The 23670-nt window shown below is 34.3% G+C and overlaps 1 protein-coding gene across 1 annotated transcript in view; it reads left to right on the top strand.

Annotated features, from left to right (window-relative positions):
- Positions 1-1596: 1596 nt before the first annotated feature.
- Positions 1597-23670, top strand: part of Glrb (glycine receptor beta) — an 83923-nt gene continuing 61849 nt past the window's right edge. Inside the window, exon 1 of the mRNA XM_027926678.2 lies at positions 1597-1718. Within this exon, the coding sequence (XP_027782479.1) occupies positions 1597-1718 (122 nt within the window). The remainder of the gene's footprint in view (positions 1719-23670) is intronic.

Below are 23670 nucleotides of genomic sequence, written 5' to 3'. Positions count from 1 at the left end.
GCGGAAAGAGCGGGTCCAGCCTGGGGTGGCGGGGGCGCGGGGAGCACTGCGGCGTGCAGCGGGAGGCGGAGAGCGCTGCCTGCCCAGCCGAGGGGGGCACAGGGCACAGGGCACAGGGCCGCTGCAGCCGCGTCACCGATGCGGTGGCGTCCACCGGGACGCTGGGGAAGAAGGTGCGCAGAGGGCCGCGGATAATTAGGGAACGCAAGATTGGCGGGGTGGGCTCCTGGTGGAGTTATATTTGTGAGGATTCCTTCAGTCATTGCCACTGTCTCTTTTGAAAGACTGAGAAGGAAGCCTGAGAGCAGTGTGGAATTTTTCTCTTGCTTCCCCTTTGAACCATTTTCTTGGGGGAAAGATGTGGACAAGTACCTGCTGCTGGGGCAAAAGTGACTGGAAGCAGATGCTTGGGGTAGGATGGAGGAAGGGAGCACTCAAGGCTATACGTTGACTTAGAGCCATCAGTTGCTGTGGGTCTCACCAGGTCCTTCAGTTGTGTTAGGTGTAAGGGAGATGCCCTTCTGGCCTGCATTGGAAGAGAGAGAAAAAAAAAATATCCTGGGAAAAAGAGTTGAAAAACATGACATAGAAGATGCAGATTTATGAGGGTGAGATGGAAATTAAGTTAGTGTTCAGGAACCTGACAAGTCTTGTACTCTGCGGAAAACAATGAGAGAGAACAATTTATGATTTGACAATAAAGAGTCTAAAAGAGGTTCAACTATTCCAATGTTAATAGATGCTTAAAGTTTTTTTTTTTTGATGCATTAGACTAGGAAGAATTTAATTCTCATTTGAGCATTAACACTTTATTAAAATGTAGCTAAAAAGATTATTTGAAGAGTGTAACCACACTTGTATTCTTTCATGTAATGTTACCTCCAATTTCTAGAGAAATCTTTTTGATGATGAATGTTCGTATCCCATAAGCGTTCTAGAAAGCTAACAAACTAATATGTACTGTTTTGGGGGTAAAAATAGCTTGCAAATTTCATGTGTATAGCTAAAAACACAATGAACTTAGAGTAGGAAACTTTGATGCTAATTTTTTTCCTTTATCTCAGTTGTTTAATACTTAGAATTAAAATATTTTATTGTTTTTGAAAAACTTTACATACAAAATCCAAACAACATAGACATTTTTAAAGAAAACAAAAATTACCTCAAAGGTACTAATCAGAAATAACCATTTTAATGTTGTCAGGCATCCTCCTAGGTATCTTCTTAAACATTTTTTATATACTGTTCAATTCAATATCAGTTTACAATTTTATATAACCCTAGAGTGGAAATTTTACATAGTAACCTATTATACCTCATTGGAATCTTATTTTGTATATATCATTATTTCAACTGACTTTTACTACTATATAAAAACAGACTTTACTACTACCATATAAAAGAGACTTTAAATATAGAGTGATATGTAACCATGTGGGATTGAGCAATGAGGATTTGATATACAAATGTATTTGCCCTGTGGGTACTAAGGATCATAATTCTTAAGGGGACCATTATATATTTATCATTTGCTTTATAAATGTAAACATTTTCTTGTTCTTTTATAGATCCAGCTCCTGAAATTAACCTTTCAAGATGAAGTTTTTATTGGCAATAGCCTTTTTTATTTTAATTTCCTTGTGGGTTGAAGAAGTCTATTCTAAAGAAAAGTCTTCAAAGAAAGGAAAGGGGAAAAAGAAGCAGTACCTATGCCCATCGTATGTTCTTCATGTCTTATATTCTTACATAAAGACATTTTAATGCATTTGTGATAAGAGCAAGGTGGTTTATTAAAATACACGTCTGCCAAACTTTTCATATGAAAAAATGACAGTGTGAAATGAGGTTTAGAATGTGATACCTAATTCTCTGTGTTAAAATTTTATAAAGTTTCGTTGGTGCCATGAATTTATATAATTTTTATATGTCCTTTAGTAAGAAAAAATTTACTATTGCTTTCTTATGTGTGCAACTTAAACTAGATACTGAGATCTCACGTTTTGATAAGCACTAATTTAAAAAGGTGATTTAAAAATACTTAAACATATTTTAAAATGCGTGTTCCTTAAAAATCAGATAGCCAATCTATGATTTCAAAATCCTTTTAGTTTATATTAATATATGAAAGAAGAAAATTTATATGGTAAATGAAGTTTCTATTTTAGTAAAGGCAATTAAATATTAGGAAATTAGGATATTTTCCAAAAAGCTTGTCATTAAATGTGATATTACTTCATTTACCATATAAATCCAACCCTACAAAAGACAATATTTTGCATTTTAGACTCTACTTTTATAGAAAAAGCTAATATTACTGATTAATAAAGGCAGATATTATTCACTAGTTAGAACAGTTGAACAGGATATACATAAATAACTTTCACAAAATGTAATGTGTTTTTCACAACTAATGCAACATGTGCAGTGATCTGGAATAGAAATTAATTTGCTATTACAGGTCATTTTTCAATTAAGATTTCTTAAATGTTACATTGATCATAGACAACTTTTTATTGCAGCATCATTATTACTTAAATATTTTCTATTATACTTTTATTGATGTTCTGTAGGAAGCATTAGGGTGTTGGGTGTGGTCACACACTCCTCTCATTACAGGAATTTGGGAGGCTGGGGAAGGAGTATCACAAGTTCCAGGCCAGTCTCAGCAACTTCCTGAGGCCATAAGCAATTTAATGAAACCTTGTATCAAAATAAAAATAGAAGGGATGGGGATGTTGCTCTGTTGCTCAGTGGTTAAGTGTCCCTGGGTTCAATCCTTAGTACCCCAAAACAAACAAACAAAAAATTAGAGTATATTTGGGGAAGTATATTTTGTAAAGAAGGCACATTGGTATTGGTATTCTGCGATTGGTATTTATGTAGTTATATGAGATTAAGAGTCTGGAGTCAGCATCATGGAGACATAAAGCCTAGCATTTAGCAGAGCTCTTTATTAAAGGATATTTCTTGAATTTCACCTTTGATACTTCTATTTATTTAACAGTATGATGTCAGGGCCAAATATTTAGATGTCTGACATCATGTCCCTGAGTTATACACGTCCCTCCTTGGCCATCTGCCCAGTTGAATATCAGTTGGGGATAGTGGCGGCAGGTTCAGGGTTAACCACATTTTGCAACCATTACCCTCCTTCACTGTTGCAGTTTTTGTGCCATAACCAAGAGATGAACATTTGAGGGAAGTGGATGTTGTCAGGTATAACTCTTCCCTAGTTAAAGGACACATGTTCATGTTAGAGATTCTTTAAAGTAACCTTTTTTTGATTAAGGCTGACATACTGACACCAACTCTGGTAAATGCTTTGTTATCATGATGATTCCATGTGTGGACTTAAGTCCTCTTAGGTCAGTCAGGTTTCCCTATGTGATGAAGATGACAGGGCTCTGTTCTTCTCCCTGTGCCCTGCCTAAATCAAAAGTCATGATTGGATTTTTATGAAAATTGTAACAGCAAGTCTTAGAATTACCATGTATCTTACAACAGTGAGACTTACATATACAAATGGACTATGTGTGTGTGTGTGTGTGTGTGTGTGTGTGTGAGAGAGAGAGAGAGAGAGAGAGAGAGAGAGAGAGAGAGTTTGAGTCAGATCAGAAACTGTCCTGGCTTTTTAAATTTACTTTTTAAACCCATATTGTTTTGGAGCACTAGAAAATCATAAATTGATGTTATTTTTTTTTGATATGTAAGTGAAGCAGCAATACTAGGCTTGATAAAATAAGTGATAAATTTACTTCCAAAGTTTTAGAAAATTAATATGGATTAACAAATAAGAAAATTTAAATTTGTAAATATATTTTACATAACTCCTTGGGTACCATTACTTTTTTATTTTCAGCTTGAAGTTGATGTTGACTTTAGTAACATTGGTCTTTCCTCTGCTTTTCTCTTCTACCTCAGTGACTTTGTCCAAATTCATAGCTGAAACTGCCATAATTTCCTGTTAACTCCTAAGTCTCTGTGTCTAGATCTCTCTGAAGAGTGTTACACCTGTTTATCCTGACTATCATGACCTTGAATTCAACGTGAACAAGTGTGAATTCAAAACTCTTCCTCACCACTCCTAACATAATAGTCCCTTTCTTACAAAATGGCACCCTCCTGCCTTTGCCATCTAAACTAAAATCCTGGGGATCACTATAGACCTTCTCTTTGTATTCAAGCTTCTCAAATTTAGCAGTCATGCAGAGTTGTCAATCCAGAGTCTTTTTTTTTTTTAAGTTTTAGATGGATCCAATAGCTTTATTTTATTTATTTATTTTTATATGGTGCTGAGGATCAAACCCAGTGCCTCACACTTGCCAGACAAGTACTCTACCACTGAGCCACAACCCCAGCCCAAATGCAGAATCTTTACCATCTCTGAAATCTCCTTCATTTCCATTTCCATGTACACATTGCTTTAATTACTACTTTCCACCCTCTTTGGTGGACCCTTTTTTAGTCTCGGTGCTTCTTATTTTCTTCCATTAAACTCATATCCCAACCTGACTCTGCAGCATATTTCCCAAATCTTAAATCTACTTAGGCTATTCCAATGTTGAGATCCGTAAAGCGACTGCATAGCTCTCTGGATGAGGTTCAGATTTCTTGGCTCCACTCACAAGGCTCTTGATCTGGTATCTGAGATACAATAGTATCTCCTCTATCCTGGCCCCTGTCTTACGAAGCATACACATGAGCCATGTCTTGTCTATTTTGATATTTTACATCTCCCATTGTTCTTTGTTGTACCAGTGCTTTGCCTCTTTCTCTTGCCTCAGTGATCTTTTCCAAATTCAAGTTCATGGTTATTACTGTGATTTATTCACTATTGATTCCTAAGCCTATATGTCCAGCCCAGAGCTCTCTAAGGACCTACTACATTACATCCAACATGTTAATCTGACTGTCTCATTATGACCTCAGACTCAAACTTGAACTCTGTTGCCTCCTTTGGAAAACTTTTCCTAATTGTTTTTTGTTTGTTTTTAATTTGAGGTACTGGCGGATTAAACTCAGGGCCTCATATATGCTGTATAAGTGCGGTACCATTGTGCTAACCTTCAGTCCCCTTTCCTAATTTTTGATAGTGTGATTTAGATAATCACATTCTATACCTCCAAAGTTCTCTGATTTCCTCTCATGTTTATAGTATTTTATGGTAATCATAAGTTGTAATTGTCTGTTTTCCCCATTAGATTTTAAATTCCTTAGCATCAGCGTCTTATTTGTCTTAATCACCAAAGAACAGTGTAGTGCCTGACACAAAATATACATCTAATAAAATTTGTTTAAAGGCTCAGTAAAAACCTGAAGACCTCCAGGCATGGTGAGGTATACCTGTAATTCATCAACTGTGGAGGCTGAAACAGGAGGATTGCAAGTTTGAGGACAGCTTTAGCAATTGAGCAAGGACCTAAGCAACTTAGCGAAACCCTGTCTCAAATTAAAATATAAAACGGGCTGGATTTGTAGCTCAGTGGTAAAGTGTCCCTGGATTAAATCCCTAGTATTCCTCCCCCAAAAAGGCTTTAAAACCAAAAGATCTTTGACTACCTGTTGTTAAGTCATTATATCTGGTTTTTGTTAAGTCACTTAAAAGTAACTCATGATCCTTATGAATAATATTTAGAAATATAATCTCAATATAAAGAAAGCTGTATGTTGACAAGTATGTGATTAGTGGGGCATCTTCATTCTGGATTATGTTACCTGGTAGAATTTTGGTCTCATCATTAAATATACTTTACCAATGAGTAAAATAAAATTTTACAAAGGAAATACTCATCCAAAATGAGGATATTTGATTTTGGGATATGTAGTGAATATGTTAGGCAGAATTAGGAAACCATTATGATCCAGAAGGGCTAATGTGACAGGCTAGGTTTAATAAGATTGAAATATAAATTATACTTTGTTCCATACATCACTGTGAAAGAATAGAATGGATTTAAATAGCTTAGCAGAGTGCATTTAGAAAAATATTAGATATTGTAATAATGACACAAATGAATGTGTCTGTACATGTGTAATACTTAAGAAAGAAGTTAGTGTTTCTATTTTAATAATTCCATGTTAAGTATATTGATTTTCTTACTAGGATGATTTAAAGCAAAAGTAATAGGGATTTCTGCACTTCTAGTCAGTATTTTCAGGAAAGAAAAATAAGAATGATATAAGTAACTATAATCATGCCACATTAGGAAGAGCTGAAAGGCCTGAGATAATTGATAGTTGTCTTCAAATTTTTGAAAAAAGTGTAATGGAGCTCAGAAAGTAGACTTTGACTTGGTACCACAATTGAAACCAGGACTAATGAATAGAAGCTACAGGGAAAGATTTTTGGCTCCAAATTAAGAACTTTCTCATAGAGATCTGACAAAATACAGTTGAGTAGAAAGGGAGGTAGTGAAGTCCCTATTACTAGAGCCACTCAGACTTGGCAGAAATGCTTTAGAGAAACATTGAACATTGGATAAGTAGCTAGGCTGGATGTTGATATTTAAGGCCATTTCAGTTTGTGAGATTTTTAAGATTCTGTGATTGTAACATTAAAATTGATTACAGCCTTATGATTGTCCAATAGCAAAATGACCTGTAAAAAGTCGTTATTTTTTTTAAACAAATTTTAGCTGGATTCACTTATTTAAATTGATCTGCCTTTATTTTTGGTGCATCAGCATGGAAAGCTCTACTACCTAAGATAAATATATCTTGGTCATGTGTTAATAATAAGGATTTAGTAATCCTCAGTGACAGAATTTCTTCTTGAAATTTCGTGAATAATCAAGTTCTTAAAAAATGCCTCTTTTGAATTCAGAAAAATCTTTTCTACTTTACTGACTTAAGTCAGAAAAAATGTGTCAAGCTACTAAACCTCTTGAGAAATAATCATCAGAGGATGACAAATATAAATGATCTAATCAATGCCTACCATAATTTATAAGAAGGCATAATAATATGCGTTTGTATTTGTTTGTATATTACATATTAAGCCACAACATACCAAAATATAGTTTCAGAACGTTTGATTGAATAACAGCAATAAAAACCAGAACAGAATGGTCTCAACAATAACATCAGAAAACTCCAGGAACACTTTGCTGTTTTTGTTTTTGCTCATAGTAGACATAACACTTTTTTAATACTGAACTTGTCCAGGCTGTGCAATGTCTTGGCATCATTTTTGCCATCACTGAGCTAGGGGAAACTTTTCCCTTTTGTTGAGGATTGTTCAGATTGCAGACGTCTGCTAGTTTATGATAAGTGCAACTAATATGTTTACAAGATGTGTTTGAAATTTCTCCTCCCAAATCGCTCTCATTTTTGGCTCATACTCTATCTTAGGTATGAGGAGCTTAATAAGCTCTCAAACATGAATGATGCTTTTATATCAGTGTGTTTTTATGTTAGTGTGTATTTATCTTATCTTCTAAATCACCTTTCCTCCAAACTGTTGGCGCTGTACCTTTAAAACTTGTGGACATAATCATTTTTTTTTTTGGGTTGGATTCTATATGCAGTTGGGAAAAATGTGACTTATTTATAGTAGTTTGTTCATAAGCTAAAAACATGGTGTATGTATTTAAAGGTGTTTGATATCTGTTATGAGAATTTTTTGTCTACTGCACAGAGATATTGTGCCATTTAATGATAGTATGTGTGCACTTGAGGTCTATATGTTGTGGGAGGGGAAGATTAATGATTTATCAAAGCCATTATGTGTTATCTCAGGACTGTGTCAGTCATCTTCTTGTTCTGATTGTTCTATCTAGTATTATTTAACAGACTAAATGAATTTCAAGTTAATACCAATTTCTTGCTTCCTCATAGAAATGCTTGATACAGTTATATTGGCTCAAAGATGAAAGACTGATTGGGAAAAGATATAGATAATCTATAAAATAGATACAAATGAATGTTGCCTATATTGTTATTAATACTTATCTAGATCAAGTTTTTTATTTTTTGCTAATGTTCGGTTTTGTATTTTCTTACTACCTATTGAACAATCGCACTTTAATGGCAAGCTGTTATTTTAATGATAATCCCCTTTCCAATTAATTTGCCAGGTTTTGAAATTGGCATCCTCATTTCATCAGCTACTCAAGCATGAAACTTAAGTGGAATTTTCCCCTTCTCTTAAAATGATCTCCAAGATCATCATGTTCAAGTTTTTCTTTAGTGCATCTCTTCTTATCATCTTAAGCATTTTCATTACACCATTTTCCCAGTTATTCACCCTCTTTTTTTCTTTTCTCATTATTATCCACCTTATTATACTGTTTGCATTTCCCTCTTGCTGGTCTTAAGTTCAGTAACCCACAGTTTACCAAAACCCTTTTTGTCCATATTGCATATTTTGATATTTTATTATTTAATTCTTTATGTGACAATGTCCTTCGTTTTCTAGTTGAACTGTACTTGGTATTAGTTAACTATGTTGTAAATATTTGAGGTGAGAGAGTTATATATGCTGCCTGTTTCAAAATTCTGTGTATATGAGCTCTATTCATGCTTGATGAATCAAATGGAATCAAATGGGTAACTGATTATATAGAAAAAAAATCATAAATTGTTTTTTGATGGGTCAGTGGCTCACTGGGACTGTTTAAAAGTAATACTTCTAAAGTTGTACAGTTTAATATTAACCTTATGCATCTACTTACTAAATTATGATGAGAATTGTAATAGAACAGAAAGAATACTGCCACATCTCAGTTAGCACTGTTTTGATTGACTTATGACATTCTGTGAGCCATTTCATTTATCTGGGTCTCAGTGGTCTGCCTTGTACAGTGAAAAGTGTGATCTCAGTAGTTTCTTAATTTCCCTTATTCATTCATGGCAACTATACTGTTTATGATATAAATTTATTTTTATGCTTGTTTTTGAGCATTTTTGTCAGTCTATTTTGTTTTCCAATTTTGAACCAGTCAATCCTGGAAAAAAATACTCAAAATTCTATTTCTTAACCAAGCTAATTGCAAAGGGATCTAATTTTAGAGTTGATTTACCAAATGTAGGTTTTTATAAGGATTCCAAAGTAGAATAATGCATGTGTCAGTTGAATTACCTACCTTCTTAGCTGACTGCATTTTCACAAATTAAGATGTCTGTGCTATTTATTTGTTGTTCTGGAGGCTAATAATTTCTGTGATATTGCAAAGAATAGAGTACATTTATAAAAGTCTCCTGTGTTCTTTATGGGCTACTGCCTAAAAGAGACATGTGACTGCCCTTTACAGAGAGCTGAGAACTCTTTAAGTAAGTTCCTTTACCATGGACATTTACACTTTGAATTCATAAAGTAAATTATTCAAATTTATGTATATATGAATATTTCCTCTGAGTAATAATGTAACTATGAAATAATATTTCTAGAGCTCTGATTGGAATAACAGTAAAATGCTTACTAAGTCATTAATAGAATATGTTGGATAACTTGAAATGTCTGACCTTTATTAATGCTCAGGTAAGGATACAATAGTAGGAACTCATGATCATTCAGGAAGTTAACTGCTTCAATTCCTGATTCCTGAGAATAACCTCATAGGAAAGATTGAGCTATGAATGAGGAGATGAGTGATGTTCTTTGCATCAGAATTTAACTCTCAGTGATACCTCGGACCATAGACATGGCTGACAAGGTCATCTGAAGGTCATAATGCAGCATTCTTTATTATCATCTATATGTTCTGCTTTGACCTTCCTGGAATATAACATTTTTAAATTTAATTTTACAAGTGTGTATGTTCTCATTTAGAATCATTATTAATTGTTTTGTGCTATTCTCTTCTTGGCTGGGTCTTTCTTATGGTTCCATAATCCTCTTTCTTTTCCCATAGCAATTCTGTTTTCTCTGACCATGCACTTTCAGCCCCAGCCCTATCAGTCTTAGCATGAAATTTTAACTTTTACTTCAAAGAAAAAGAAGAAAAGTCTTTGAGCAGGAACTCAGCTGGTATCTGTTTTTACTCCAAAGCTAACAAATGTAACAATATTTTTCTTTTTCTCCTCTGCTGTTACCTTAGGAGAAAAGGAAAAGAAGAACTTCTTTTGGTCAAAGCCCTAGGTCCCATCTCCTCCATTCTCTCCTGCGTCATCTCTTATCAGCTTACCCCAGGCCTCTCATGTTTTTAATTTTGTTACACTATTTGGTAGTTTTTCCCCTTAAGGACTTGCAAACATACTGAAGGGTCTCTTGCCAGAAAAAAATATGTAGTTTTTTATATTCCTATTTCATTCACTTGCCCTGGTCTGTTAATTGCTCTATTTTTTTGAACCAAAAGGGCCTGCACTTTTTTAGTTCTCCTTCAGTATTCTTTCCATTAGTTGAAGTTCCTTAAATTACAAAAGCCATGCATGATCTTTAAAACAAATAAAGCATTATGTGCTTTTTAATTATTCATCTATTAATACTGATTACTGTCTCTGCTGTACCTTTTGATAAAGACATTTATCTGATTCCTTTTAAATAAATCTAGTGACTTTCTTCAAGTTTTTATTATTACTTGATAAGAAATACTATCGTCTCCATTCTGAAATAATCCCCTATTTTATCTGCTCTACCTATACTTCAAGAATTTTGGTCATTTCTGGGTCATTTTTCTACCTCTCTGACTGGAACTAATTTTCATCTTCACTGACTGTTCCTCTGTCTTTCTTGTCCGGAAACTTTGAGTTTTAGCAGATATTGTGTGCTTGTTTCTTTTAGTCTCTTACTCATCAGTTTTCCTCTTAGTAATTTCCAGTCATGTCAGTGTTTATGCCTGTATGTTCACCTCTATGTGTAACTACTCTTGTGATTTCCAGGCCATTATCTTCATCTTCCTCTTGGACCTCAAGGTTAAGGTATCAAACATCTTAAGCTGGCTCTGTTTCTGAGTTCCCTGGCTCTGTATCCAGGCTTTCATGAAAAATGTCAGAATCATCCTCAGTTCTTTTATGTCCTTTTATCTTTATCATCTCATCATGACTCATTCTGTTGATTCTTGCTCAGAAATGACTCTTGCATCTGGCTGTTTCTCCCCATCCCTACTGCTGTTGTCTTCATCAGGCCCTAACATTTCACCCCGAGTCTGTTACTGCAGTTACGTACCTACACTCCTGATCTCCATCCTGTCCTCTCCACAGGTTGATACTCTACAGCAGTGGACCTCAATTATTTCCAGGAACCCTTTATATAATACATCTAATATATAATCTCGTACATTTTTAAGGACACAAAGAGCTCTAGCGTATGTGGGTTGTATCTATTTATATTACCTTATTACAAAGAGCATCAACTTTAAATAATATTTATTCACTATTATTACAAATAGAGCATCAACTTTAAATAATATTTATTCACTAAAATATTTAAGGGCTGTGGTTGTAGTTCAGGATAGATCATTGCACAGCGTGCAGCGGTCCCTGGCTTTACCCTCACACAACACACACACACGCACACACACACACCATAAACCAAAGCCAAACCACTGAAAATAAGTGTATCCATTAAATACTAACATGAATAACTTATTTTATGAAAATAAATTATATTTTCAAAATCCAAAGAAATAAAATAAAAGAAGGGGCTTTTTTATTCATCGGTTTAATGACCAGCTTCCTGAAAGATGGAAGGATTCTCATCTGCTTCTGTATTCAGTTCATTATGATAGATTGTTTTGGTTGAAGTATATGAAGAAAGTATGACCTAATGCAGACATATAATTGAAAGAGGGAAGAATGTTTTAATAGCCTTTTCATAACTGTGAATGTTCTTTAATGTCATGCCAAAGTTTAACAAGTGATAGTTCCCTAAAAGAGGGTTGCAATGTGAATGTGAAATCAGATGAGTGAACGTTTTGTTCTGTTTCATTGAAATTCACTGTTCTCTCTTGCACATTGAATGGTTTCTTTTGTTCAAAAGTGATTTTATAACATCATGCACTGGACATTTGGAAAATATTGGTTTGCTGGGGTTTATTTTTTGCAAATCTTCCAAATGCTGACATATTTTATTATACAACATCAAAAAAGTCACATTCATCTTATAATACTGCCTATCTCACTGGAATTAGTCTGTAAATATTGAGAAACTGTCAAAATCATGGTGGCAATTATTTTCTCTAAAATTCATATTTTTGTTTGGAAATTCAGATTCTGTCACTGAAAGCAAATAACTTTCGGTTGTTTTCCCAAAAGTACAAGCTCCTTTCATTCACTTTTACAAGAAGTTTGCCCAAATATTTATATCCGAATTATTATAGTTTTTCTATGATGCTCCATGAAAATGGACTTTCCTGAGGAGTACCTATTTATTTCTGATGTTAAGTAATCACTCAACTGTACTTTTCTCAGAAAAAAATTATCATAATTTGGAATGCAGCAGAAATGGTGTCTGGATATTCCACATTTTACCATGCAGAATATTAAAAAGTGTTGATATAAGTTTCAGAATTCCACAAAATTAATAATTTTTTTAAACTTATTTCTTAGTAACATTGCTTAGGAACACTGTCTTCAATTTTTTGCTTGGATATTACTGTGGATATGTGGTGGTAAGGAATACAGTTACATTTAGACATATAAGTATTGTTTTCTTGATTTGTCCTATTGCTCTATCAGTTGTTTTTGTACCATCAGGGTAAATGTCAACATATTGAAAAAGTAAATAATATTTTATTTTATTATGAAAATAATTTTGATTCTGTTGACTGGGAGTGTCTTGGATAGCTCAGGGGTTGGTGTTCCTCACTCTAAGAACTGTTACTCTTTTGTGTCAACATTATTTGTGATGCTTCGTATGTATCTGATGCTTTATTCCCTGCTTTGGGCTAGCCTTCAAGTTTCTTTCCCATTCTTCTCTGCATTTCCATCATATTTTGCCATGCAGCACTTCTTAGTATCCCTGTATGGCCCCCTCTTGGTGAGCCCATTCTGTTGTGCATTCTGTAACTTTTTCTAGCCATTTGCCTGATCCCTTTCTCTTACTCTGTTGCACCCCTCATTACCCTTCTAGTGCCAAACAAAAGTTATCTGTTGTATGAACTTCCTGCCATTTAATCTGTACAAAATGAGTGCTAAAAATATAAAAATATATCACATTAATATTGATAAATTTCAAGTAAAATTAGTTGAATTAATACAGAGGGATAATCAATGGACCACAAAATTCAAGGAATAGAGCTCCCATTTACTCTGCTAAGGATTTATTGTGTTTCCTCATATAATCTTTGTTGGGTCCTGATTCATAAACTAAAGGCATTAGCAATATGATTTTATGAATTTCTCAGTGTCATTGGGGAAAACATTTATTCTGCAGTTTTAATATGTGGAAACAGTGCTGTCTTGAGTCAGAAGAGACCTGGCGTCTGTTTTAGAATGAATTACTATATGCACTTGTGACCTTGAATAAGCTATCATTTTGCCTCTTCAGATCTCCATTTTCTTATCTGCAAAATGGAAATGATCATCTTTATCTATTTCACAGAATTCTCAAACTGTGTAGTTTGAAATTATATTTGAGAGTATTTTCTAAACTGCAAAAGTTCTACAAAGTGGATTACCTATCTTTGTTATATTAGAGTTTCCTTTAAAGAGGCCAAAGGAGTTTTGCATTTTAAATAGTACTTTTAGTCTCATTCTTCTGCCATTACTTAAGATTATTTGTAAAGATAGAAAAACTAATTATGGGGAAAATATCTGATTAGTGGCACATTTGGCAGTCAGTCTTTGTTCTTTTCATTCCTTATCCAAGTTTTTTCATTAATGTTCTTGCCACTGTGTTTATATTTATTTAGTTACTACCTTCACTAATGGGAACAAATTTTTCATGTTCATTGTCATTTGGCCTTTGTTTATTTTTATCATTTTCAAGCAACATGTGGGCTTACTTATAGCCTTTTACTGAAATTTAAAGTTCATTGAAGTTCTTTTTAAATAACAGAATATTACTTTCTGAACATACAATCTTATAATCTTCCTCTTCATGTGTATATATTTCACCAATAAAAAATAATGATGAGTTTGATTAAAGTAGTCAATTTGAGAGTTGACTACCAATGGGAGTTTTATAAATAAGAAGTCACCCTGAGCTACTGTGGTCAAGAAAAAGCATCTGATGCCTTCCTTCTTCATAGAGCATGTGTGCATTTAAGGAAGCAAAGTATGAAATGTATTGCAGTAAAAGTAGGTAGGAGATGAGGGAAACCAGGAGTTTAGTTTTGAAGTTTGAGGTATCCATTAGATATCAAAAAGGAAATGTCAGTTAGTTGTCAGAAATTCTGGAAAATGGTGCAAGCAGCAGGCATAAGTTTTGAGAGTTAAGTTGTGAGACCTGATGAGATTGCTTAGAAAGTAAATTAACTAGAAATGCAAAGGTATATGAGAAATAATTATTTGGGAACAGGTTGTGGAAATGAAGAACAGGCAAAGAAAAATGAAAAGAAACATCAAGGAAGTAAGATCAGGAATAAAAGTGTGAGGTCTTTTACTAGGAATTCAAGTGAAGTTAAGAACATGTTAGGGGTCAACAATATTAGATACTTGTTAGGTCAAGAGAGCTAAGGTTGGAAATTGGCCTTGGAGTTTGACAGCATGTGTGACCTTGACAAGGATTGTTTATATAGGTGGTGGTTACAAAAGTCTTAGTAGATCAAATTCAAAAGATATTGCAAAGAGAAGAAACAGAGACTGTAGTATTAACATTTGTTTGATGGATTTTGATGTAAACGAAAGCAGAAAAATTGGCCATAGTTGAAGGAGAGGTAGGATCATCGGACAGGTTTTTAACAGATGAGAGATAATAAAGCATATTTTTTATAAGGTGATGAAAATGTTCTAGTAGAGAGGGAAAATTTATGATGCAAGAAAGAGAGACAATTTCTGGAGTGATTCCACAATGGCAGAGATTCTCAGACAACTGGAAAGTATGACCTTGAGTAGCATTTTCTTCTCTTTTTCCAGCTTATCATGAGATTCACAATGATAGAGAAAAATTATATTATCCATTGTTTTGTTTAAAAGCCATATTAAGTCGGGGAATATAATGAGAAATTTCATATGATAGCATGTTAGCAGCACCTTCCAACTCTAGCATTTAATTAGAACATACATTCAAAGCAAAATGCCTTACTTGAGTGGTTGTAAGAGTCAAATGTTCTGATAAAAAATAGAATATCAGATGTTTTCTTTTAAGGCTCAATTATATAAGCACAAAGGCTCTGCAAATTCTGTGTAGGTTTTAATTATTGATCCTTCTGCCAAATCATAGATAACTGGTTGTGGCTCCTCATTCGGCTCAGGTTCCAGATTAGTGTATGGAGCTTCAGATTACTTATGGAGGCCAATTTCTAAGAAGTATTTATGAATTACCTTTTAGTAGTATATGAAATCTTAGGGGAAAAAGCTTGCTTGAATGGAATCTTAATTGTCTTAAGATCTCCTTATGGATATCAGATAAAATTCTTAGTGACTTTGCAGGGAAAGGAATAAGATTTCTAAGATACGAACTCTTTGTATCAGAAGTTAAGCTAGGTTTTCTTTGAGAACTTATTATTTTATTTTATAAATTTATGAAATGCCATGTGATAATTCATTATATTTATATGGTAGGTAGTGATCAAATAAGAATAGTGAACATTTCCATATCCTAAAACATGTTTTTAAATGTTGATTAACACAAAATAACTGTACATATTCATGGGGCTCAGTACACATATACATAAGCATGCATGCGATGCTTTACAATAGGTACCAATAAAATCAGGGTAATATTTTTCCCAGCTCCTGTTCATTGTTATTTTGGAGGACTTCAAACTCATCTTTTTCACTTATTCAAGGAACATGTAATAGGTTATTGTGAACTATAGACCTCCACTTTTCTGTAGAACACTAGGACTTCGTATGTCTCTACAATTGTGTTTGGAAACCTATTATCCCTCCCCTCCTCCCTTCCCATTCTAGTAATGACTGTTATATGTTATATTGGAATTTTTTAAAATATTTTTTTAGTTGTTGATGGACTTTTATTTTATTTATTTGTATGTGGTGCTGAGAATCGAACCCAGTGCCTCACCCATGCTGGGCAAGTGCGTTACCACTGAGCCATAACTCCAGTCCCAATATATTGGAATTTTTTAACATCCATGCATGAGAGGGAACATGTAGAATTTATCTTTCTCCATTTAACCTATTTCACTTAACATGATGTCCTCCAGTTCCATCTATTTTGCCACGAATAATATGATATCATACTTTTATGGGAAAATTATATTTTATTGCATATATCTATCACATTTTATTTATCATTTATCTGTTGTTTGGCATTTAGGCTGATTCCATAGCTTAGCTATCAGGAATCTAGGTTTTCACATAGAGACTTTTTAAAGCTCTGTGTAGAAATGAACAATTATTGATGAAACAATTGGTTAGAACAAAGAACCTTAATTAAACACAAGTTATTAAATCTAAAACACATAATGTTCATAACTCTTAAAATATTAGCTCATGTGAAATTTCCTAAGTTTCTACTTCAAAATATATGCATAGCTACATTTATTTACCATAACCTTATGTATTTGAAAGTCTTTTGTCTTTATGCTAAGTCCTTCCAGATTCCCAAATACAGACATGATCACTGATTTTTTGCTATTAAGGAACACCCTAATTATTGCTATGGTCTGGACATTGTTTGAATGTGTCTTCCAAGAGTTTAGGTACTTAAAACTTAGTCTCCATGGTAGTACTGTTTACATAGTACAACTTTTAAATGGCTTTGCATAGCATAGGGGAATCAGGTCATGGGACCACCACCCTTGCAGGAATTAATACTGGTTTTGCAGAGTGAGTTAATTCTCATAAAAACAGGTTTATAAAGGGAGGCTCCCTGATGTGTTTGGCTCCTTCTGCGCATGACTAGTTCCCTTTCTGTTTCTCTGCCATGTTGTGGTTTAGCTATGGGGACCAGGACATTGGTGCTATGCTTCTGGACTGCCAGAGCTTAAACCTAAGTAAACCTATTTTCTTTATATAGTAACTAATCTCAAGTATTTTGTTATAGCAACACAAAATGTTCTAATACAATTACTTATACATAATTTTCAAGTAAACTTTTGTATTCATGTTACTTATGTAGTCAATGTATTTGAGCAAGATGTGCATTTACTAGTTCTATTTTCTGTTTAAATTACCACTTAAATCAGTTAAAAGTTAACTTAGTATATTAAAAAATTAAAGGAGACTCTTTCACTCTCAGTTATGGCTGAATCCTAAAGTCAAGAATAAAATAACAGAACTAGGAACCCCTACGATAACCCCTGATATCCTACGATATCAGGATTCTGATCTCTTATGTAAGTCATGCCACAAAATTTTTTTGCATAGAAGCTGAAAGTTGGCTTTATTTCCTTTAGTGCAGAATTGACTCCAGTGGCCTAAAAGGAATAAGGTTGGAGAGACCAAGTGGGAGACATTCTTTGGAGGAGATTCTGGTAATGCTGTGGTTGTTTTCGTACTATCAGTCATGGGAATGGGAGGAAAGTGCCTTTCCTTTTCCCCAAACCTAATGAGAGGGACTTAAAGGCAGAATTGTATCTCCTCCTGTTTTGGGGGGATGCTCATTGAGGGCTGGTATCTGATCCACACTGGAGAGGTCAAAGGCAGCCTGTGACTGTAAACTAGAAAGCAATGAAGCAGACAGAAGAGGGCTGCCGTGGGAAGGGAATGTTTTCTGTCAGGGAAAGGAGCACTTGAATATTTACTGTAGCTCAGATTTAGATCACAGGAGAGAGACCCAGAAAGTGAGAGATCAAATAAGTAAAGTGTCAGCTTGAAGTAGGAAACAAAGAATCTTTACCTTAAAGAGCCAACGAGGGTGGTGGAGCCCCACAGTGACTGCCATAGTCTCTGGACTGCAGAATGCCTGCAGCTGAAGGTTGGAATTAGCTGTGAAGAAAAGAAAAAAAGAAAAAAAAAAAGGAAAAAAGGGCTTTGGTAACTGAATTTTGAGCTTCTTGAAGAGGGATTTTGAGAAAGCACAAAGATACTGTAAATTATCAAGGCAGGTGAACAGAGGGAACACCAGCCACGCCCCCAGTCCCAAGGCAGCTTCCCTGTCTCTGGAAGGTCTGGCTGAGAAGGAAGGAGATTTCATTATTGAATCAGACTCAAGAGTTTTTATTATTACCAGGTGTGCACATCTGACTTATGGCGTGGCAATCTTAAGTGGTTCGGAAAGTGCCAGGAGGAACTGTTTTTCTCATGAGAGACTGGAAACGTTATGAAGTCCGTAGGTAGGAGATGTCATCCAACTGTATTGACAAGTACCAGCTTGCAGAGCAGGTTGGGATGGCTCTGGGGGAAAACAGAATTCCTTTATAACTAAATCCTATAGGTTCTAGTTTATTCAGTCAAAGGGGACATTGGTTTCTAGACAATGGTTGATAGGAACACAGAGGCTTATCATTATCTGTATTCAAGATGGCAGGTCTTCACTGAGAATCACAACCACATTTGTCTCCTCTGTTTGCTATAGGGTTTTTTTGTTGAGGATTTAGGTCATTTTTTTTCAGACAGGTGGGCCTGTGGTTGTTATAATGAAGTTAACAGTTCAAAAGAGATTATTTTCTTGTCTGTTACAAATAATGTTACACATGTGAAATTATATGAAGATCACCTGCAAAGAGTGGTGAATGCCAACAGAGTAGGTATTAGGGGTGGTATTTTAGGGCTTTTTCATTAGGTTCATTAGGTTCCTGGACAGGAGGAAAAGCAACTTTATCTGCAGCGTCCTTCGGAATGAGTTGCTCAAGGGGCTGTGAAATTTAAATTACTCATTTCAGTTCTCAAATCCCATCCTCTCTTTACCTAATTTCTTCTTTTTCAGTTTTTGTTTATAGTGGCAAGGAAAATACTCCCTTTTAAAACTTGATCCCATCAATTTTTAGAGAACAGTGAAATTACTGTAGGAATATAGTATGGATATATAGTATATATTTATGTAAAAAAATTATACTTAACCAAACCATATATTGAGAACTCTCAAGAAATTGGATCTTGATAGTTTTTTTCTGAGATCTCACTTTTGGAACATAAATTTCTCTTCTTGGTATTACTGTGAATTGTTTATCATACAAATGTTAGATGCTATTCTAATCTCCTCACATACATTGTTTAACTTAATTATGGAAATTTTTTTTGTGAATAACTGATTTTCTGAGATTATTATCTCGACTTACAAATGAGCTAACTAAGGCACAGAGATTAAGTGTCCAAAGCTACACTGTTAGTCAGTAGTATACTAGGATTCAAATCCAAACTCTGTTTCCAGAGGAGATATGCTTCATTCCCAAGGCAGTCGAGCTAGGTATTTTTTTTTTTTTCCTGTTAGGTGACAAAGAAAGCTTGCCTTCGGTCTATAGATTAGGAAGACTGAAGTGATATGCCAACAATTTAAAAAATTACTATAAAACTATATAGAAAAATAGATATATAATAATGATGTGCAATTCAAAAAATGATAATAAAATAAACACTATGTACATGTTACCCAACCTAAGAATTAAAACATTACTATTATTTTAGTTCTAACTGTACAATACACAGTGTATATTCACCACAAATGCTAGCTGTAAATTACATAGTCATCTATTTTTCTTCTTAATAGAGTATTTTGATGGATTATGCAGTAAAATACCAAATTCTGTCTACCTGATTTTTTAAACTCTCCTTAAAATTGAGCTATAACATTCAGCAAAGTATGCAAATCTTAATAGTATAGTTCAGTGACTAATTCAATGACTTTTTCCATTTAGCTCATGATTCTTCAACTCAGACAAACATATAGAACACTTCTATACTCTAGAAAATTCCCACATGCCATATTCCAGTTAATACCTCCTTCCAAAGGTAAATTGCTCTTGATTTTGATTGTGTTAGATTGAGTTTTCCTCTTCTTGGCCTTCAAATAAGTGGAATGATAACTGTAGACACTCTTGAATGTGCCCTCTTGCTCAACATCTTGTCTGTGAGATTTCATCCCTGTGGCTGTGTAGCAGGGGTCAGGCCCTTCTCATTGCTCTTTAGTGTTTAGATACTATCTTTACCCATTTTATTGTCGAATGAAAAAACAAATCCAGATACAGATGAGGGGCTTTATTTGAAAAGAGTGTTGCAGTAGGGAGAATGTTCCAACTGTCAGACCTGTAAGCCTCTCCAAGATTAGCAGAAAAGGCTTCTTCTCTCTTATAAGAACACACAAGGCTTGGAGGAACTGAGAGTTGGGAAATGGGATGAACATGTGGCATGACTGAACAGTGGGTCCGAGAAAATTGAGGGGACCATGAGAAAGAAGCCTAAGTCAAATTTGATCAAGTGAAGTTGATGAGCATTTCATTCAGATTGGTCCACAGGAACAAACAGTTAAGCTACCATAGATGAGACCATGCAGGAGTTTGGAGGCTCTGCGTCTGGTTTTGCCTTAGGTGGACAAGGAGACCACCTGCTGGCCTCATCTAGGTAATCTGGGGAAGGATAATTGTTTGCAGTAAGATGATGCTTCATGTAACAGAAAAGAATAAGAGTATTTCTAAATGTTATTCCTGTTCCAGGAGCTCAGATAAAGTTCAGCTATCACTGTAATTGCTAGTGGTGAATATTCTCAATTTGGGCCCATTATGATTAAAGGCATTATGAACAATTTTATACATGTACTTTGGGTATCATATACACTCATATCTATGTTAGACATATTCCCTAGAGTAAAACTTTCGTATCATAGGGTATGTAACTTTTGAAGATACGAACAGTTTTCCAATTTTACTCCTATCATCAATGTATGAGAATCTCTGTTGTTCCACAACCTCATCAAAATTTGATATTATTGGCATTCATTTTAACTTTAGCTGGCCCCTTTTATGAGGTTGTTTTTCAACTCTTTGCTCATTGAAAACTTGTTGATTTTTTTATTGATACGTAGGAGTTCTTTATATATGCTAGATCAGATCTTTTTTCAGATACTACATGCATAAATATATATTGCTTAATGACAGGGATAGGTGATAGAAATGCATCATTAGCTGGTCTCATCATTGTGTGAAATCACAGAGCACACTTACAGAAACCCATATGATAAAGCCTACTGCACATCTAGGCTGTATACTATTGTTCCTAGGCTGCAAACCTGAACAGAATGTTAGTATACTGAATACTGTTATTATAAAACATGATAATTATTTTTATGTCTAAACATATTGAAACATTGAGAAGGTGTACTAAAAATACAAAACTAAAGGTTATAAAATGGTATACATGTAGAGGGCACTTACCATGATTGGATCCTAGAGGAAGTTGCTCTGGGTGAGTCTGTGAGCAAATGGTGAGTAAATTTGAGGCCTAGGATATTGCCATGCACCACTGTGGCCTTTATAAGCACTGTACACATGGGCTATACTGAGTTTATTTTGAAAATGTTACTTTCTTCAATAACATATTAACTTTAGTGGAAATTTTTACTACATGGATTTTTATTTTTAAAAACTTTTTTGTAATAATATTTCACTTGAAACACAAATGTTGCATATCTGTGTATATTTTCTTTCTTTATGTCATTATCTTCTAAGCTTTTTCGATTTTTAAAATCAATTTTTTTTTCTTAAAAATTAGGACACAAACACACATGGTAGCCAAAGCATACACAGGTCAGACTCATCAGTATCACTGTCTTCCACTTCCACATCCTGTCCCTTGTCCTTGGAAGGTCTTCAAGTGGCAGTGACATGCTTGGAACTGTCATCTCATGGTAACAATGCTTTCTTCAAGAATATCTCCTGGAGGATCTGCCCAAGCTAATTTTACAGTTAACTTTTAAGAATATAAGTAGGAGGAGTACACTATAAAATCAAATTTAAAAATATAGTGGAGTAAATACAAAAGCCACTAACAATTGTTATTATTGAGTGTTATGTATTATACAAAATTATATGTACTATACTTTTATAAGACTGTCAGCTCAACAGGTTTGTTTACACCAATATTGCTACCAATATTTGCATAACATGTTGCCTGAAAACCGTCACTAGGTGATAGGAATTTTTTTCAGCTCCATCATAATCTTACATAGCATTTGCATTATATTAGATATTATAAGTAGTCTAGAAATGATTAGTTATATGGGAGGATTGTATAGGTTTCATGCAAGTAGTATGCAGTGTTATATAAGGAACCTGACATGTTTTGGTTCCTTCTAAGGTTCTGAGTTGTTTTAAAATACAGTACATTATACTTCATTTTTAATCTTTTAGGCGCTCATCCAGAGCTTCTTTATTTGGGACATATACACAAGATTATTATTCTTGCTTGCTTGTCTGACAATTTTAAGAAGGAAATCTAGTCCACATTTTACTAGTAAGACTAGTAAAACCTAGTCTTACTGCCCACTACTTCTTCTCCTAGTCACAAGGAGGAAGGAAGTTTTCTCTCCTCTTCTCCAATTCTAATGCTAATGAGACTTGGATCTTATTGCCTCCAATTTTCTGGGAAGACCTAAAACTGGCATTAGCTTTCTCAAGTTTTATCTTCGAATATACTTGATCTTTCTTAATATACTCAGGTTTTGTATTATAGACTAATGAAAAGAAGAATGCCAGCTCATCTCAATCCAACGCCCATCTCTAGTTGTCACTCTTGTTTTTTCTTTCTTTTTTTTTTTTTTTGAGTCCTGATGGTCAAACTTTCCTTTCTTTTTGGAAGGTGTGGTGTGTATAAAAGCTAGAGTTAATTTAATTTCCAAAGCTGAAATATGTAGAAATTGTATTCAATGATGTTTTCTCCTGATGGTGTTTACTGTTAACCTCTTTCCATACGCCAGATTATCTTTAGAAGAAAACCAAGAATTTATATTTTGTTCCCAAGTAATAGCAATGCAGGTAGTTCAAACAGTAGGCCATTATAACATTTAAAAAATGCAACCTAATTTTTAACTGATTTTCTTTCCTGTACCAAATAGAGCCATAATTGGAAAAATCATTGTGTTATATATATACATATCCAGCTTGGTTCTTAGGAAGCATTGCCTAGGGATTGTTTTCTTAAAAAATAAATAAATAAATTATGGTAAAAACACTTAACATGAGATCTACCCTCTTAACACATTTTTAAGTATATAGGATTGTTAACTCTAGGCACATTATTGTACAACAGATACCGAGAACTTACTCATCCTGCATAAAAAAATTATTTGATGTCAACATCAATCTTCCACTTTCCCCTACTCCAGCTCCTGTACTCACCATTCAACTCTCTTTTTCTACAAGTTTGACAATTTAGTTACTTCACATAATTGGAAATCAATGGTATTTGTCCTTTTGCGACGGGCTTACTTCAGTTAGCATGATATCCTCAACATTCGTCCATTTTGTTGCACATGGCAGAACTTCCTTCTCTTTTAAGGCTGAATAATATTCTGATATATATATATATATTATATCACTTTTTTGTTCACTCACCTGTTGGTAAATAGTTGGGTATATCTGATTCTTGCCTATTGTGAATCATGCTGCAATGAATGTGACAGTGCTAATATCTTTTGGGAATTATCATTTCAGTCCTTTGGGATAAATACACAGGATTGTTGCCAATGTATATGGTAGCTCTATTTTAAAATTTTGAGGAAGTTTCGTACTG

Source organism: Marmota flaviventris, chromosome 7, assembly GCF_047511675.1.
Source record: "Marmota flaviventris isolate mMarFla1 chromosome 7, mMarFla1.hap1, whole genome shotgun sequence".
Classification (NCBI taxonomy): domain Eukaryota; kingdom Metazoa; phylum Chordata; class Mammalia; order Rodentia; family Sciuridae; genus Marmota; species Marmota flaviventris.
Note: the sequence above shows the minus strand (reverse complement) of the source record. Positions and strands in the feature narration are given on the sequence as shown.